The following is a 17,400-nucleotide window of genomic DNA, read 5'->3' as shown; positions in this document are numbered from 1 at the left end:
TTGAGTGGTATTTTGCATGTTTACAGCATTTCTGACTGTATGCTCAACAAAATACGTATGCGTAACAATAATTGTAAAACCTTCATTTATTTTTTATTAAATTAATCGATTAATTTTCGTGCCTCCTGGGTTAACGTTATAATAAGAGTGTTTAACAAATGTTCTTTTCAAACCTTGTTTACATAAATTAATGTTGTCATTAGGCAAACTGACTGTAACTCCCTTCGGTTAACAGACACGGACACAAGGCGTTCTTGTTTACGGGCATTTATTAGTCATCATCGATGCCATCCAACATGCCTTGAGAACTCATTGGCAGCGTTAACTCCAAGGGAGTGAAAACACAGGTAACAGAGGCAACTTCTCTTCCGTGTGACTCTCGGTAAACTTACAAACATAATAACATCACCATATACTAAAATGAGCCGAAGTTAGCTCGGCATGCGATATCCATGTGCGCTACCGACTACCAGAGATGTCTATATCACGAAGCTGGTGTAACATTGAGAGACGTCTGAAACAACCGAAACTCTTAAAAAACAATAGTTCCGCTATAATAGCTTACATAAACCAGTCAGCCCATACATATATTTCAAAGTAAAATAAATGCAGATAAATACAAATATATTATGATATATTGAACGTGGAAACTTATTAAATAAAACTTATAAAATAAAATATTATTTTATGGAACTTAAATTATGCAACTGTTTCTGCAGGCAGCTACACTCCCACCAAATCACTGGTGATTTCTTATTAACTTAATAAACATGGAATCTTCTTGCATCGTTGTTGACGTATCCAAGGACAACTCTAGAATCAGTCCAGAAGAATTCCTGAATCTCTGATATATCCAACTCCTTTCTGAGCAGATCACTAATACGCACAGCAACAACAGCTGCAGAAAGCTCAAGTCTTGGAACAGTAGTGACTTTCGTAGGAGCCACTCTAGCTTTGCCCATCACCAAAGCACAGTGCGTTTGTCCTGATGTCCCGATCACTCTCAGGTAGCTGCACGCTCCATATCCCGTGACGCTAGCATCAGAGAAGTGATGGAGCTCATGTTTCCGGTCTTCTGAAAAACTTGTGGGAAGGTAACATCTGTTTATCTTGAGATCACATAGATTCTGTAGGTCCAAGAGCCAGGATTGCCATTGTGTTCGAAGATCGTGTGACAGTGGTTCATCCCATCCGACCTTGTCCCGGCACATTTGCTGAAGCATTTGCTTTCCGACTAGAACGAACGGCGCTACGAATCCAAGAGGGTCATAGACAGACGCAACGGTCGATAACACTCCTCTTCTAGAGAACGGTTGATCACTCACCACTATTCTGAATCTGAACTGATCTGAAGTAATGCACCAATTAACCCCTAGGGCTCTCTCCATTCGGTACTCTCCCAAGGCTAGGTCTTGATGTATTGCTGTTTGAGCACACTCTTTTTTGGGAATTGACTCTAGCACCTCCTTGCTGTTAGAAACAAATTTATGGATGCGTAGCCCACCATCGCTACAAAGTTGTCTTGCTTCACTGACTAACTGTTTCGCTTCTTCTTCTGTTGATACACTGATCAGCCCATCATCCACATAAAAGTTTCTTTCAATGAAGCGGATGGATGCTTCACTGAAGCGACCTTGCCCTTGTGCAGCAACGTGTTTGAGGCCATAGTTTGCACAGCCGGGTGATGAGGCTGCACCAAACAAATGCACTTTCATTCGATAGACGGATGGTTCGACGTGGTAGTCACCATTTTCCCACCAGAGAAACCTTAGATAGTCTTGGTCTTCTGCTCTTACGTGAAACTGATGGAACATGCGTTCTATATCGCACATTATTGCTACTGGACCCTTGCGGAAACGACAGAGAACACCTACCAACGTATTGGTCAGCTCTGGCCCAGTAAGCAGATGATCGTTCAATGACACGCCTTGAAACTTTGCTGAGCAGTCAAACACAACGCGTATCTTGCCTGGTTTTTGAGGGTGATACACCCCGTGATGAGGGATATACCAAGCAGGGCTCTTGTTGATTTCTTCTTCAGGAACTTTCTCAGCATCTCCACGCGTAATAGTTTCGTTCATAAAGCTTAAGTAGTCCTTATGGTACGGTTTGTCTTTTTCAAATCTCTTCCTCAAACACGTAAGGCGATGAACGGCACATTTCCTGTTGTCTGGCAGATTTGGCTTGTCTTCTTTAAATGGCAAAGGCATTTCACAGTGACCATCAGGCTTGCTCTTAATTCCTTCCTCCATAATTGAAATAAAACGAAAATCCTCTTGTGAGAAGTGAGCATCCTCCACGCTTCTTTCATTAAAGTCGGACTCCAATATCTTCATGACATTTGGCGGAGTAACTAACTCCTTGACTTGTGTTCGACATATGTATCGGACTTCACTTGTCAGATTGGCAGACAACTGAATGCATGGCATTACTTGTTTGACAATAGTTCTGTGACTGCTTCCAATGGCATCTCCATAGTCGACACAGGAACCACTAGAGCCAACAATACTCCAGCCGAGGTCTGTTTTTTGAGCAAAAGGCTCCTCATCTCTGCCTGACACAACCTCTCTAGGTAACAGGGCTTGAGAGCAATTGTAACCTATAAGCAGACCAACGTCACAGTCAATTAAAGGAGCAATCTCATCTGCAAGATGCTCTAGATGAGGCCATGCTCTTGCTGTCTTGGGTGTGGGAATGTGGCTTACATTGACAGGAATGAAGTCTCTTGAATAGGTTACCGGAAGAGTGATTTTCTTCGCTGAATAAAACCCTCTGATCTGCAACCCAGTTACCTTCTGACTTGGAATGACTGTACTTCTCGATGACAAGGTTGAGAGTTTTAGTTGAACTGGCTCCTTCTGTGTGTCTAGAGTGTCTGCCTTTTCTTTCAGGATAAAGGTGGTGTCGCTTTGGTTATCCAGTAAAGCATATACGAGAACTTCATGCCCTGGGCTACTCGTTGTTGATAACCACACTGGAATAACGGTGGACGTGTATGTTCCATTCATGTTTTGCACCACACGGTTAGCAATGGCTTCCTTAGAAGCTTCATTAGACTGCTTAGAATCCATCCTTTCTTTCGGTTTGGCTTGGTTCCAACTCTCCTTTCTCTCGTCATCTCTGTAATCTTTCTTTCCATCTTCCTTGACACGATCTTCATGCAAACAGGTTGGGTGCTTCCTTTTACATGTATCGCAGACACTCCTCCTTTCACAGTTCCTAGAACGGTGTCCTGTCTTTAAGCATCCAAAACACAGTCCTTTAGTTTGCACAAACTTGACCCTTTCTGAAATTGACTTTTCTTTGAACTTTCTACACGTTTGAATGCCATGGTATAACTTCTCACAAAAGACACATGTTTTAGGGTCGGGGTTTTCTTCTGAGCTGCTTGCCAGCACCTTTGCACCAACATTTTGAGGCTTTGGTGTCTTAAACTTTTCACCATCACCAGACTTCAAAGCATGAAGAGATGTCACAGGGTTGCATGCTATCTTTGCTTCTCTTGCAACAAACTTGACAAATTCACCAAAACTTGGAAAATCATGTGTTGATTCTTCAACCGCCAGGACTTCTCTGTTCCATCTGGCTATCAGCCAATCAGGAAGCTTGTTCAGCATTCTTTGGTTTTCACTACAGTCATTTAGGACTGTAAGACTCTTGATCTGCAACATTGCTGCTTCACAGCTTCGTAGAAAATCTGAGAATTCTCTTAGTTCAATGCTGTCCTTGGGTCCTATTTTTGGCCATGAAGTTATCTTATCCCTGAAGGCCTTAGCAATCACAAAGGGGCTTCCATACCTTTCTTCCATGATGTCTAATGCTGAATAGTAAGCTGCATCCGTGCCTAAAAGGAAGTAACCCTCAATAGCTTTCTTTGCAGGTCCTCCAACATACTTGCGGAGGTAGTAGACTTTCTCATTTACTGGAATATTCTTCCTACCGATCAATGTCTCAAAAGACGTTTTCCAGTCTTTGTACCTCAGTGGATCTCCATTGAAAACAGAAGGCTCTGGTATTGGGAGATGGCTTGCGTTGATCGACTCTGTTATTGCTTTGGCAAGTGCTGTGGTGCCATCTTGTTGATGAGCAATGGCAGCAGGTTGTACATATGTGGCGCTTTGTGGTGTTGCCACATGATGCACAGAAAGACTTCTTTGGGCAGTTTTAGTTTCGGTTTTCACATGCTTACCGCAATGGAGCAGCTCCGATATCTCTTCGTCCGAACCCATTTCCTGTTCGTAGGCCTGTAGACGTGCCTTTGCAGCGTTCATTTTCTTAACTGTCTCCAAGCGCTCTAACTGCCTGCGCTTCTCTTCTAATACATTTTTCCTTGCAGCATTTTCTTCTTCTTGCAGTGCAAGCCTCTTTCTGTTCTCAACTTCGAGGTTCCCAAGCTCTTGTTCCTTAAGTTCCATGTCCTCTAATACTTTTAACGTGGCTTGAGTTGCAGCTATCTCTGCTGCAGCTTCCATTTTCTTTGAAGAGATCCGGCTTGATTGCTTTGAACTGATGCTTGTAAACTTTGAGCCTTGTGAACACATACTAGATCTTCTGGAGGTTGCATGTGTAAGCACTGAGCCGGTCTCCGTCCAGTATGCTCGTTCTTTGTGAGTAGATGGTACCTTTTCTCTTAATTCAAGAGAATCCTCTGCATGTTCCATTAGTTTGCCTGAGACAGTATTACACGTGTCTACTCGGCGGCGCGTCTTGCCATCCGGAGTAGTGTGTTGGCGTAAATCTTGATAAGCTTGTTTTACACTTGTTGAAGCGTTACTGATCTTGGTTATGTAGGTTTGCAGGGTTTCAGTGGAGAACGTTCCATCGATTGCCTTCCTAGTCTCTTTAGCAAGAACTTTCCATTTGTCATAAGAGGTAGTAAAGCGTTGTTGAAGCTTTTTAGTTTGGCTGTCATACAGTTCTTGACCCTTTTCAGTAAGCTCTCGTTTTCTTTGGCTTCTTCTTAGACTTTCCTCTACAGCAGCTTGGGTTTCTAAAGCTACCTCAGTCTCTTTTGATGAGTTTGCATCTAAATCAAGGTCTTTAACCTGCTGCTGTAATTCTGTTGCTCTATTGTTAGCATCTATGCCCCTTTCACTTGTCTCACACTCGTGCTCAGACATTTTCAATATTTCCTGAAATTGTGCATTAACACCCTTTGTTTAGTAGCGAAAACTTAAAGCAAAAGAGAATAAATAAAGCAAGTGACAAACCTAGCTTAATGTTACCAGCGAGCCTTTGATTACATTGTAATAATGTACCTCAACTTTAACTTTAGATTTAACCCAGTATGTCTTACAGTGTACTCTGCTAGATACACTTTTCACAATGCAAATTAAGTTACTTTCACTTATCTTTAACACCAAAATAATACAAAAATTGGAAATATATGATGGTCCCTTTAAATTATTTTTTACCCTTCAAACAGCTTAGCAGTAAATAACTTAAAAACATGCACATCACAAATTAACATATAACGTCTAGCACTTATAGAGCCCCTTTAGCAGTTGAATGCCATTCCACTTCTTAATATTTAACTTGTTTTAAATATTCGACTTCTTGTAGGTTTAACAATGCAATGCTCCCGGGTTCTGCTTGCTTCTTAATATGTTAACATTGTATGCACAGTCTTATCTTTTAACGCTCACATTCAATGTAAACGTGCGTGCAGCTCCGTCGACGAACAGCAGGCGTGAGTTATCTTCTCCACCTCGTGTCGAGCAGGCTGAGTTCTCACTGTAACTCCCTTCGGTTAACAGACACGGACACAAGGCGTTCTTGTTTACGGGCATTTATTAGTCATCATCGATGCCATCCAACATGCCTTGAGAACTCATTGGCAGCGTTAACTCCAAGGGAGTGAAAACACAGGTAACAGAGGCAACTTCTCTTCCGTGTGACTCTCGGTAAACTTACAAACATAATAACATCACCATATACTAAAATGAGCCGAAGTTAGCTCGGCATGCGATATCCATGTGCGCTACCGACTACCAGAGATGTCTATATCACGAAGCTGGTGTAACATTGAGAGACGTCTGAAACAACCGAAACTCTTAAAAAACAATAGTTCCGCTATAATAGCTTACATAAACCAGTCAGCCCATACATATATTTCAAAGTAAAATAAATGCAGATAAATACAAATATATTATGATATATTGAACGTGGAAACTTATTAAATAAAACTTATAAAATAAAATATTATTTTATGGAACTTAAATTATGCAACTGTTTCTGCAGGCAGCTACACTGACAATTAAAGTTATCAGACATCCGTCCAAATGACAGCACGTGCACAACTGGCGCTGACGCGCACGATTATTCTAATGAACGTTTATAAATTGAATAATACCGGGTGGCACTTCAAGATTATGAGCGCTGCCTCGCTGTTGTTTCAAACGAACCCCCCACACGCACGCACGCACATACATACATACATACATACATACACACATACATACATACACACATACATACATACATACATACATACATACATACATACATACATACACACATACACACATACACACACGCATTTGAAGAGTGTTAAGTAACAGTGGCTGTCTGAAAGTCTGATGAAGGGAGAGCTGCACAGATTGTACCTGACCTGACTGTAATCCACGTTATTCAAGCCTCCACAGCAATCCAGTACGGGATTTCTATCGAACAACGACTCTCCGCTCATAAAATGATTATATGTAAGAGACACTCGAATCCCTTTCAACAATATGTCAACAGCATACTGTTTACACGACTATAACCACCTTTACTACTGTAATGAATTAGGAATTTTCTGCATGCCAAAGGTAACAGCGGACATGACAGTTTTACCTTTGACCTAGTTACGCAGCAAGGAACTATGGGAAATTGAGTTTCTACTGGTTAACGAAGTAAAGCTCATTTGCTGCTGCTGCCTCACTGGCCAGCACACAGGTCTCGCAAGAAACTTTTTCTGTATCAATACAAACAATCGTTTTGTTTAATCGTTAGATAAAGGTGTCTGGTGAAGTGTTTGAAAACATTTAAGACGATTAAACAATTTAACCGAAGCTATTTTGGAACTACACGATTGGTTGTCAAAACGAACAAAACGATTTTCCTTAGAAAAAATGAACCAATGTTTCATAGTAGGCCAAGGATAGTTACCAGTTTTATACCATTTGTAAGACCATAACAAAATACCACGGTTAAAGGTTAGTGAAAACATTCTACACTAAAACTAACAACCAAGTTAGGCTACTAATACTTGGCTAGCTAATTCATGGTTAATTTTCTAAGATTACCTTCCAAAGTTCATTTCAGAGTTTTCGAAGTGTTTAAATTAAAGTATCGAAAATAACAGTCATTAGGAACACATTTGAAATATGTGAAGAATGTATGTTATAAAACTCCAAATCTGCTGATGTATTTTAGCTAGTTCGGTATAGCTTGTCATTATCAGCAGGTGTTATGTAAGCAGGTGTGGACAATTTCTTTTCTTTTTTTGCCCTAATAATTAGGGTAGAGTGGTGACCTTTGTGTGACAGCAGCATGTTAACTATGTGATGATGTGAATCAGTCATGGTGTAAAAATAGAGCTACAGTAAGTGGGGGTAAAACCCTTTGAAGTAAAATGCCTTGTCAGAGCTGTGACACAGGGCTTTCACAATAAGACCAGTTGTGCGCCCAGAGATGTGTTTTAATTTGTGTGCGTCATGACTTTGTCCCCTTGCCACCTTTTACCCCGCTTTTCTGTCTCTCTATGGTTTTGTACAAAATTGTCTTTAAATAAATCTGGAATGTTGCCTTATTGTTGTTTAACCAAAATAAATAAGGTCCATCATTTATTTCACAATTTAATTTCTCATAAATTTATTTTTAAATTAGATTAAATGCAAATTGATGTAGGTACTTGCATTCATATAAATAAACTTGCTATACTTGTACAGTGCAAGTACAGTGATTAAATGCATAAACATTGAGTTGATGTCAATGTTTTTCTTTTTTCTATATCAAAGCGGATGGTAAATAAAAAAGAAAACTTATTTGATTTGAGCTACAATTCTCAAAAATAAATAAAAATTGTAACTATATTGGAGTGGTAAAATATATTTTTGGGAATAAAGTTTGAATGTTAACATAAAGATATGAAGAAAATATAAACCATATGAATACAGTAAAGTAGAAAGGGTGTGATTCTCAAATACTGGGATGGGGCCACTGAGTGAATTCATCCAGTCGCATAATAATTCTTAATTTTGAGACATCCATTCAGAGGCAATCAGTGCAGATGCTGCTACCCATAGAAAGAGCCTATTTTTGGAAGCATAGTCAGTGGGGTTGTTATAGCTGCATGAATCCAATAAGAGCCTGGTCCAGGAGTGCAGATTGAGGTGTGGGGCTCATCAGACTCTAATGTAAGCTTCACGGATACCACATACTGCCCGCTGGGTCTCAAGGATAGAATACAAAGCATTTCCAAAGTCTTAGTTTTCTACTACATCATGATTGCAAATGTAGGCTCATTTTGTACTGTCAGTGCGTTAGGATTTGCTAGTTTTTGAACATAGTGCTACCAATAGGCCACTATTCGATTGCAACCATCCGTGGTTCAGGAGCCCCGTGTCAATAATCCCCCACCGTACGATGGCGAGCCAACCTTATGCCGGGCATTTATTATCCAGTGCGAGGTCGTCTTTTCCCTTCAACCGCGCACCTATTCGTCTGAGAGGGCTAAAGTGGCCTTTGTGATCTCCCTGTTAGTCGGACGAGCTCGGCATTGGGGAGCGGCGATGTGGGAAGCGCAGTCCGCACACCGCTATGACTTTGCGGATTTTAAAGACGAGATGATTAAGACCTTCGACCGCTCGGTCTTCGGCAAGGAGGCATCACGACTTCTGGCGGCTCTCCGGCAAGGCAAGCGTTCGGTCGCGGACTACGCTATTGAGTTCCGTACTTTGGCGGCTTCTTGCCACTGGAATGCAGAGGCTCTCGTAGCGCGCTTCCTCGAGGGGTTGACGGCGGACGTCAAGGACGAGATTTATGCACGGGATCCTCCTGACGAACTTGACGGCCTCATAGATCTCGCCATTCGCATCGACACCCGGATGGAACTGCGTCGACGAGTCCAGGCGTCCTCTACACCTCGCTTGGACTCCCATCCACTTCCCGTGGCAACGCCCACTTTCCACGAGGATCCCGAGCCGATGCAGCTGGGTAGATTACGTCTTTCTGCCAGGGAATAGCAACGGCGTCTCAACGAGGGATTGTGTCTTTACTGTGGCGGTCTGGGACATCAGGCTGCTTCCTGTCCGGGAAAAGCTGGCGCTCGCCGGTAGTCAGGGGAGTCCTGGCGAGCGCTATCACCACCTCCCCCACCTTGGGTTCTCGTACTCTCTTGCCGGTGGTTTTGACTCACAAGTTGTTTTCCATTAAAGCATCTGCCCTCATTGATTCGGGTGCAGAGGGGAATTTTGTGGATGAAGCTTGGGCCCGCAGTAAGGGGTTCCCTATCGTGCCTCTCACCCCACCTATCAACGCCCACTCGTTGGATGGTAGAGTTCTCAGGTCTGTCTCACACATCACCATCCCGCTTGGGGTCATTACATCAGGGAACCACAGGGAGGAGCTAACGTTCCTCATTTTTAAATCCCCTTTGGTCCCCATAGTACTCGGGCATCCCTGGCTCTCTCTACATAATCCTGCTGTTAATTGGGCAAATAATTCAATTTCTAGTTGGAGCGCTTATTGTCATGCAAATTGTCTTGGTTCTGCACAGTTTTCTGTTTCTTCTTGCTCTGTTCCTCAGGTGGAGCGTGTAGATCTGACCCGAGTTCCTGAGGTTTATCATGAGTTACGGGCGGTCTTCAGTAAATCCCGGGCCACCTCTCTTCCTCCTCATCGCCAGTACGATTGTGCCATCGACCTCCTCTCAGGCACTTCTCCGCCTCGTGGGCGGCTGTTCTCCCTGGCTGCTCCGGAACGGGCAGCCATGGAGAAGTACCTCAATGATTCTCTAGCAGCGGGCATCATTCGTCCCTCTTCCTCTCCGGCTGGTGCGGGGTTCTTCTTCGTGAAGAAGAAAGATGGCTCATTGCGTCCCTGCATAGATTACAGAGGCCTCAATGACATAACCATTAAAAATCGGTATCCCCTTCCGCTTAGGTCATCGGCCTTTGAACTCTTGCAGGGAGCCAGGTTCTTCACGAAACTAGATCTCCGCAACGCCTACCATCTTGTCCGGATGAGGAAGGGGGATGAATGGAAGACTGCTTTCAATACTCCCACGGGGCATTTCGAGTACTTGGTTATGCCGTTTGGACTCTCTAATGCCCCTGCTGTCTTCCAGGCACTCGTCAATGACGTGCTGCGAGATATGATCAATAAGTTTATTTTTGTGTACCTGGATGACATTTTGATCTTTTCTCCTGCCCTCCAGGTGCACATTCAGCACGTCAGGCGAGTGCTCCAGCGCCTGCTGGAGAATCAACTTTTCGTGAAGGCTGAGAAGTGTGAGTTCAATGTCCAGTCACTTTCGTTCTTGGGACACATCATCTCACCGACAGGTATTTGTATGGATCCTGCCAAGGTGAGAGCTGTCTCTGACTGGCCGCCACCTACTTCCCGTAAAGCCTTACAACAGTTCCTGGGTTTTGCCAATTTTTATCGGCGATTCATTAGGAACTTCAGGCAGGTGGCGGCACCCCTCTCTGCGTTGACCTCCACCAAGACGCCGTTCACGTGGACGGTTGCCGCGCAAGAGGCTTTTGGGGAGCTCAAGAGCAGGTTCGTCTCAGCACCTATTCTTACCTCCCCTGACCCGGCCCAGCCGTTTGTGGTGGAGGTCGATGCCTCGGAGGTGGGCGTTGGAGCGATTCTCTCCCAGGTATCCGCCGGTGATAAAAAATTACACCCTTGTGCTTATTTTTCTCACCGATTGTCTCCCACAGAACGAAATTACGATGTTGGCAATCGTGAGCTGTTGGCTGTCCGGTTGGCCCTGGAGGAGTGGCGCCACTGGTTGAAAGGAGCCACCATTCCCTTTGTTGTGTGGACCGACCACAAGAACCTGGAGTACATTCGGTCTGCCAAACGACTGAATTCCAGGCAGGCTCGCTGGGCCCTCTTTTTTAGGCGTTTTAACTTTACCCTCTCATATCGGCCGGGCTCAAAGAATGGCAAGCCTGACGCACTGTCACGATGTTTTACCCCCTCAGGGGATTCGCCCCTCATTGATACCATCTTACAGACTGATCGGGTGGTGGGGGCAATCTCCTGGGGAATCGAACAGCGGGTCAGGCGAGCTCCGGTCGGTGTTGAGGTGCCTCGGAAGTGCCCAGCGAGTCTTCTTTTTGTCCATGAGTCGGTCCGTACTCATGTCCTTCACTGGGGCCACTCTTCCAGACTCACGTGCCATCCGGGAGCCAAGTGATCACTGGCTGCCATCCGCCAGCGGTTTTGGTGGCCGACTATGGCGGAGGATGTTCATCGGTTCGTGGGGGCGTGCTCTGTCTGTGCTCAAAACAGGACTTCCATTCTACCTCCTTCCGGGCTACACCAACCCCTTCCCGTCCCGCCCCTGGTCTCATATTGCCCTGGACTTTGTGGTTGGTCTCCCACCTTCCAGTGGCAATACGGTGGTCCTAACTGTCGTGGACCGCTTTTCTAAAGGGGTTCACTTCATTGCTCTTCCTAAACTCCCTTCTGCCAAGGAGACTGCCCAGGTGGTCATCGACCACGTCTTCCGGATTCACGGCCTTCCGGAGGACGTGGTCTCTGACAGGGGTCCGCAGTTTAGTTCGCGGTTCTGGCGGGAGTTCTGCCGGCAGATTGGCGCGTCTGCCAGTCTGTCGTCAGGCTTTCATCCTCAGACCAATGGGCAGTCAGAGCGCGCCAACCAGGAGCTGGGTCGGATGCTCCGCTGCCTGGCCTCTCATAACCCTGCTTCTTGGAGCCAGCAGCTTACGTGGGCAGAATATGCTCACAACTCGTTGCCAGTATCGTCGACTGGGTTGTCTCCGTTCATGTGCTGTCTGGGGTATCAGCCTCCCCTGTTCCCTTCCCAGGTCCCGGAGGACCCGTTTATTCGCCGCTGCCACCTCACCTGGAGGAGGGCCAGGGAAGCGCTGATCCGTGCCAGGGATAGCGTTAAGCGTGGCGCAGATCGCCACCGGAGGAGGGCTCCCAGATACATCTGTGGACAACGGGTATGGCTCTCCACTAAAGACCTTCCCTTGTGGGTTCCGGCTCGCAAGTTGGCACCCCGCTTTATAGAGCCATATCCCATTGTCAAGGTTGTCAATCCGGTGGCGGTACGCCTTCGCTTGCCTAGGTCCTTGGGACGGGTTCATCCAGTGTTTCATGTGTCTAAGGTAAAGCCTGTTCTTCATTCTCCCCATTTACCTCCGGTGGTGTCTCCCATCTCTCCCCCACCTCCTCTGATCATTGATGGTGCCCCGGCCTTCAAGGTCAAGAAAATACTGGACTCCAGACGACGTGGACGGGGGTTCCAGGACTTGGTGGATTGGGAGGGGTATGGCCCTGAGGAGAGATGTTGGGTCCCGGCCCGGGATGTCCTGGACCGTTCGCTCATCGAGGCCTTCCACCGCAGCCACGCCTACCCAATATTGGGCGCGTCGGGAGTCGCGCCTAAGGGAGGGGGTAATGTCAGGACTCTGGTCTAATCCTCGCTCTGTCTTTCGTTTTACTCTCTTCTACGTGCGCTCACGCACAGCTGCTACCACTATCATTTCGCTCTCTTGCACACCTGTTCTCTCTTTGCTCGCTAATTTCTGACTGTTATAGTTGCTTCCGTCTTTCTGTTCCTTGCCAGTGTGTTTTGCAAATTATGCTGATCGCCTTGCCCTTGTACCATGGTACGTCTTGTCATTTGAATATACTGTGTTCTAACCTTGTCTTCTGTCCAGTGTGTGCTCATCCGAGTTGGTGATCGCTGGTTAGAGCTCCTTGGACTGTTTCCCCGGTTTTTACTCCTGTGTGCCTGTTTACGAGTTGCTGCACCCCTTTGATAAAGTTCGCCCCTCGGTTTGACTATTGCCTGTCCCTCTTCTGAACTGTCATTGCCCCACTGGACTCTGTTCGCGGATCGACCAACCCCAGCCTTCTCGACTACCTCCGTATTTACTATTTCCGAGCTTGGCTCGAGTGACTCATTTTGACTTTGTGCTTAATAAACTTTTATGTTCCTCCTGCTCTTGGGTCTCTCTCTCTCTCTCAGAGCGTGACAGATACATATCTCAGAATATTTCGAGACGTTTTTCACAGACTGAGTCGCATATAATGATCGTAAGGTAGCACAGTAATAATGTTCCTCAGTCTTAGTTGTAAACTTCATTAAACTGCAGTTAACTGCTCAAAAGACTCAATGTCATTAGGCACATTATTTATGCTTTATGATGTTTGTTTGTGATGTCATACTTGTTTTAAGAAATATATATATGAAAATGTAATTATTTGCATACAGAACTTTTTTATCTTTTTTACTTGAGTGTTTGTGAGGGTTTTGCTGGGTATAGGCCAGTTAGCCCCAAGTGTACTTGAGCATGCATGCAACCGGGAAGAGCTGTGTCTGCATCCTTTGGAGGTAAACCGTGTTCCCGGTGAATGGATGATGGTTGTCCCGCTGGGTAGAGAGTAAGTTACTTTCCCAAATGGAGGGCTTTATCTTGGGGTGATTGTTCAGTGAGGATGAGTTTAGAGCTGTTCTTTAGGGAAAAATTTGCTTTACGGTGACATAAATGAACAGTAGAAGAATTAGCTGTATGATTTCAAAGAACCTTGAACGTCCCAAGACACGTTCTGTTTTACAAAGGTTTCTTTGTATTGGAGAAAGGTGTAGAAGGTAAGAAATTGTTTTTAAGAAAAAAAGGACTAAGCTGCCAGTACAAGCGTCAATCACATGATAGTTTGGATCATAGTCAACTGACCACATTACACCCATAAATGTCCTCAAAATGTTGATTATTCAGTAAAAGAGATTCACATGAAGGAGAGATTAAAAAAATAATTGGCTGTTAATTTTTTTATTTCGCATTGTTAAAATGTTTTTTTACAAAAACTAATTTCTTAAAAATTTGCCTGTAGGTTTAGTCTTTTTTGCTGATATTTCGCTTGTTGTTAAATCTCTTAAATTTATTGATAGCAATAAGAACAAAAGTTTTTCCAAATTTATGATAATATTTTGTTTACTAATTGAGATTTCCTGTCCTTTTATTTTCCTTTAATTATTTTCTTGTCCTTTGAATCTTGTACTTTATATTATTGCAATGCAGTGATATTGCCCCTTTTTTATCCTTGGAGCGAATGAGGGAGTACCGTGCTGCCAAACCAGTCAGTCGCTGAATGCAGAAGGGCATGAGCGTTTTAAACGTGATTCATCCACCAGGCAGTCAGGAAGCTAAACTCCCTCCCGCGCCTGCCCTACCTCCCCTCTCTTGACCCATGCACCACTGAACTCTGACCTCATCGAAGGTCCTCCCACTCCCCCGCACACAACATACATTGACCCACACTAGTCACTTCATGGAGCCTTGGACTGCTCGCTACCTCATTCAGCATCGGTCTGCCCCTCTTCAACTACCTCTTCTGACAGGTTAAATAAAGCCTGCTCTCTTGTCACTTTAAACAGACTAATAAGCTCTTAGCACTACCTTACATCTGCACTGTTGTATATTTCACTGGTTTGCACTCTATGTGCCATTACCCATCTTATTTTTAAATATCCCTGCTTGTAATAGTTGTATTTGACATATGTGTAGCCTATTCTGTATTTATCTATATATTTTTTATTCTGTGTGACTGTTATTTGTATGCACCATGGGTCTGAGAGTAACGTAATTTTAATCATCTATATGTACTGTATGTATGTACATGTGTGGCAGAATTGACAATAAAGCAGACTTTGAATTTTGACTTCATCCTTCTGGTCAAAGTCGGAGCTCATGTTTGCAGAAGGGAGCGCAAAATAATATCTGGGGAATTTGAAAGTTTTCAGCTGGAATGGAACATATTCTTGGGGAAACCCAAAATGAACGCAATGTTATTGGGGAGAGCAAAAGATTAAAAATATTTTTGCTCCCTTTCCTATTTTCCCACCACCTGTAGGCAATGTCCTTTCAGTGGCTCAGTACCGCGTCGCATCTGTTTTGACAATGTGAAATAACAGCGTAAATAAATATAGATTTGCATAACCAAATTAAATAGTAGCATAACTGTTAAGTTTTAAGATAAACGCTGTCAATATGAGAGGATCCGCACGCAGCCAATGTCTCGTTGCGACACATGTCTTTATTGAACATTTCTTGAGCATGCATGTGTTTTTCAGATAAACATTTTAATTGGTGTCTTATGCAATTTGTACAAATAATGGACAAACTTGTTTTGTTTTAGCGTGATAAGTTGACAAAGTAATTTAGATTTTTTTAGTAGTCTAGGTTTCGTGAAAAACCAAGGGCCCCCCCAGTTCATTATTTTAGACCTCATGGGGTGCCTTAAGACTTATGAGGGGCCGCCCCAGGCCCCCTCAACTCGAACACTGACTTATACTGTGCAAATGAGGCAAACATTCCATCAATGAAATTATAACAACAACAACATGTGTTTAAACCTTAGCTTACAACTTTAACACTTGCAAGCACTACAGTATGTGAATCTCTTTTTAAAAAATGCAAATCTACAGTAGTTTGGTGTCTGAATACTTAGTGCAAACAGTTGCCTGTGGAAAGCATAGTCTTTTTGTTCAAATTCTTTTTTTTTAAACACTACAGACCCCTTTTGCGCCGACATCACACTTGGGTCACATCATTAGCTGGAGGCAAAACGAATGGGAAACTGGAGGCGGCCAATACAAACCAGCACAGTTTCGCTACATAAGGAGTTGTATTCTTGTTTGGTCCCACAATTGACAGAATACAGTCTCCAATTTTAACACAGGCTTATCTGCAAACAATAAAAACTGTAGTTAAACACAATAAAACGAGCTGGCTGAACAGAAATGATTCACTTCATAACACTTAAGATAAGTCTTTTGTTGGTGTGGATTATGATTTGGGTATGTTTGTAAAAATATCTTGCATATGCCCAAATCAGAAACTTTGGAACAAGGTTATTTTTCACCGTTAGCTTTTGAACACATAGGGTATCCTAGCTAACTTTGTTAGTTATACAACTAGCAGTTAACCATCGGCCAGAAACTAAAAACTGTTTGTCATCTCTTTTTCTTTAGTTGTCACAAGTGCATTAGTATAAAGGGATAGGTAACAGTGAGAAGACTAATGTTATGTGTCAGGTTTGTGTTGAAGTAAATACATTTGCTAACGTTGTACACGCAGGCATCTGTAGATGCATATGCTCTCAGTTTATCTTACATGCTTGGTTTCTCTGTCGGTAGGTAGATGTCGCAACTGGAGATAATCCTGTCAGTTCGTCGCTGGATCCATTAGTGGGAGTGTATTCAGGTCGGCCCGGTTCCTTGCGTTAAAGTAAACTTTTTAAAAAAACGTGCTACCTAACGTTAGCAATGCGGTCGGGATCTTCTGCCTCCACCTAAGCTCCGCCCACAAAACGTGTCACAATGTTTACTAACAGAAAAGGGGTCTATAGAGTAGATTAGCAATTATGGAATGAATGCAAAGTAAATCATTTTTGTTTGCTTAAAGCAGTGTGCACACTGTTGCAATTCTGGGCACGATTTGGCTGTCTGCGACCAATTTTAAGAGAAAGTGTTACAAAAATGATGTTCAGCACTCACCAGGAAATGTTGTATTTTGCTTATTTATTAGTCTTTGTGTCACCCGGGAATGGCAAGAAAGGATCAGTGAGTTCAGAAACGTTGTTGGACTGGAATATCTCAAATGTGTCCGTTTCCAATTACATGCCACTGTTCACTCCATTGGGATCCAGCTCTCTAGCATGCCTCTGTTAATATTCTGATGCAATTGGCACAGTATGTGTCACCAAATGTGATGAACTCAGCAGCCAACATCTGAATATACAGAGGAAGATTAGCTGCGTCACAGAGAGCGAGCCTTCAGTCACAGACAATGCTTCTGACCTGTTTGTGAATCATCAACCACAGGTGGCTTGGTTCACATGTGTGTTGTCTGATCTTTTGGCCGACTCTTAGCTGAATGACGTTCACAGTTATTGCTGGTTATTGAGATATGGCCTTCAGTTTCATAGCTGTAAGAAAGAAGAAAGTTATTATTTATTCTATTCTGGACAACTGTTCAACGCAATTGTATATTGTGTTTTTTTGTTTATAATAGTCACATACCTTACAACTTATTTACTGTGTTAACTGTAACCTTCAGTAAATTGCAAGAGAGAATACTTGTTGCTATACTAGATTTTTCACGTAAAATCCACATGACACCATAACAGAATTTTTTTTTATCCTAA

The 17,400-nt window shown here is 43.6% G+C and overlaps 1 protein-coding gene across 6 annotated transcripts in view; it reads right to left on the bottom strand.

Annotated features, from left to right (window-relative positions):
- pemt (phosphatidylethanolamine N-methyltransferase) overlaps positions 1-6,859 on the bottom strand; it is a 60,054-nt gene extending 53,195 nt beyond the window's left edge. Inside the window, exons 1-2 of one of the 6 annotated variants that reach the window (XM_079476956.1) lie at positions 6,606-6,849; positions 5,646-5,743 (exon numbers count right to left, since the gene is read on the bottom strand). Coding sequence is in view for 2 of the 6 variants with exons in the window: in XM_079476953.1 (XP_079333079.1) it covers positions 5,646-5,789 (144 nt within the window). In the remaining 4 variants the exon portion in view is untranslated. Of the gene's footprint in view, positions 1-5,645; positions 5,884-6,605 lie in introns of those variants that run through there. The other 5 variants (XM_079476954.1, XM_079476955.1, XM_079476957.1 and 2 more) reach the window with 5 other exon arrangements.
- Positions 6,860-17,400: the final 10,541 nt, after the last annotated feature.

This window comes from Barbatula barbatula (genome assembly GCF_947034865.1).
Source record: "Barbatula barbatula genome assembly, chromosome: 16".
Taxonomy (NCBI): Eukaryota; Metazoa; Chordata; class Actinopteri; order Cypriniformes; family Nemacheilidae; genus Barbatula; species Barbatula barbatula.
The sequence above is the reverse complement of the archived record's forward strand: the minus strand, read 5'-3'. Positions and strand labels throughout refer to the sequence as shown.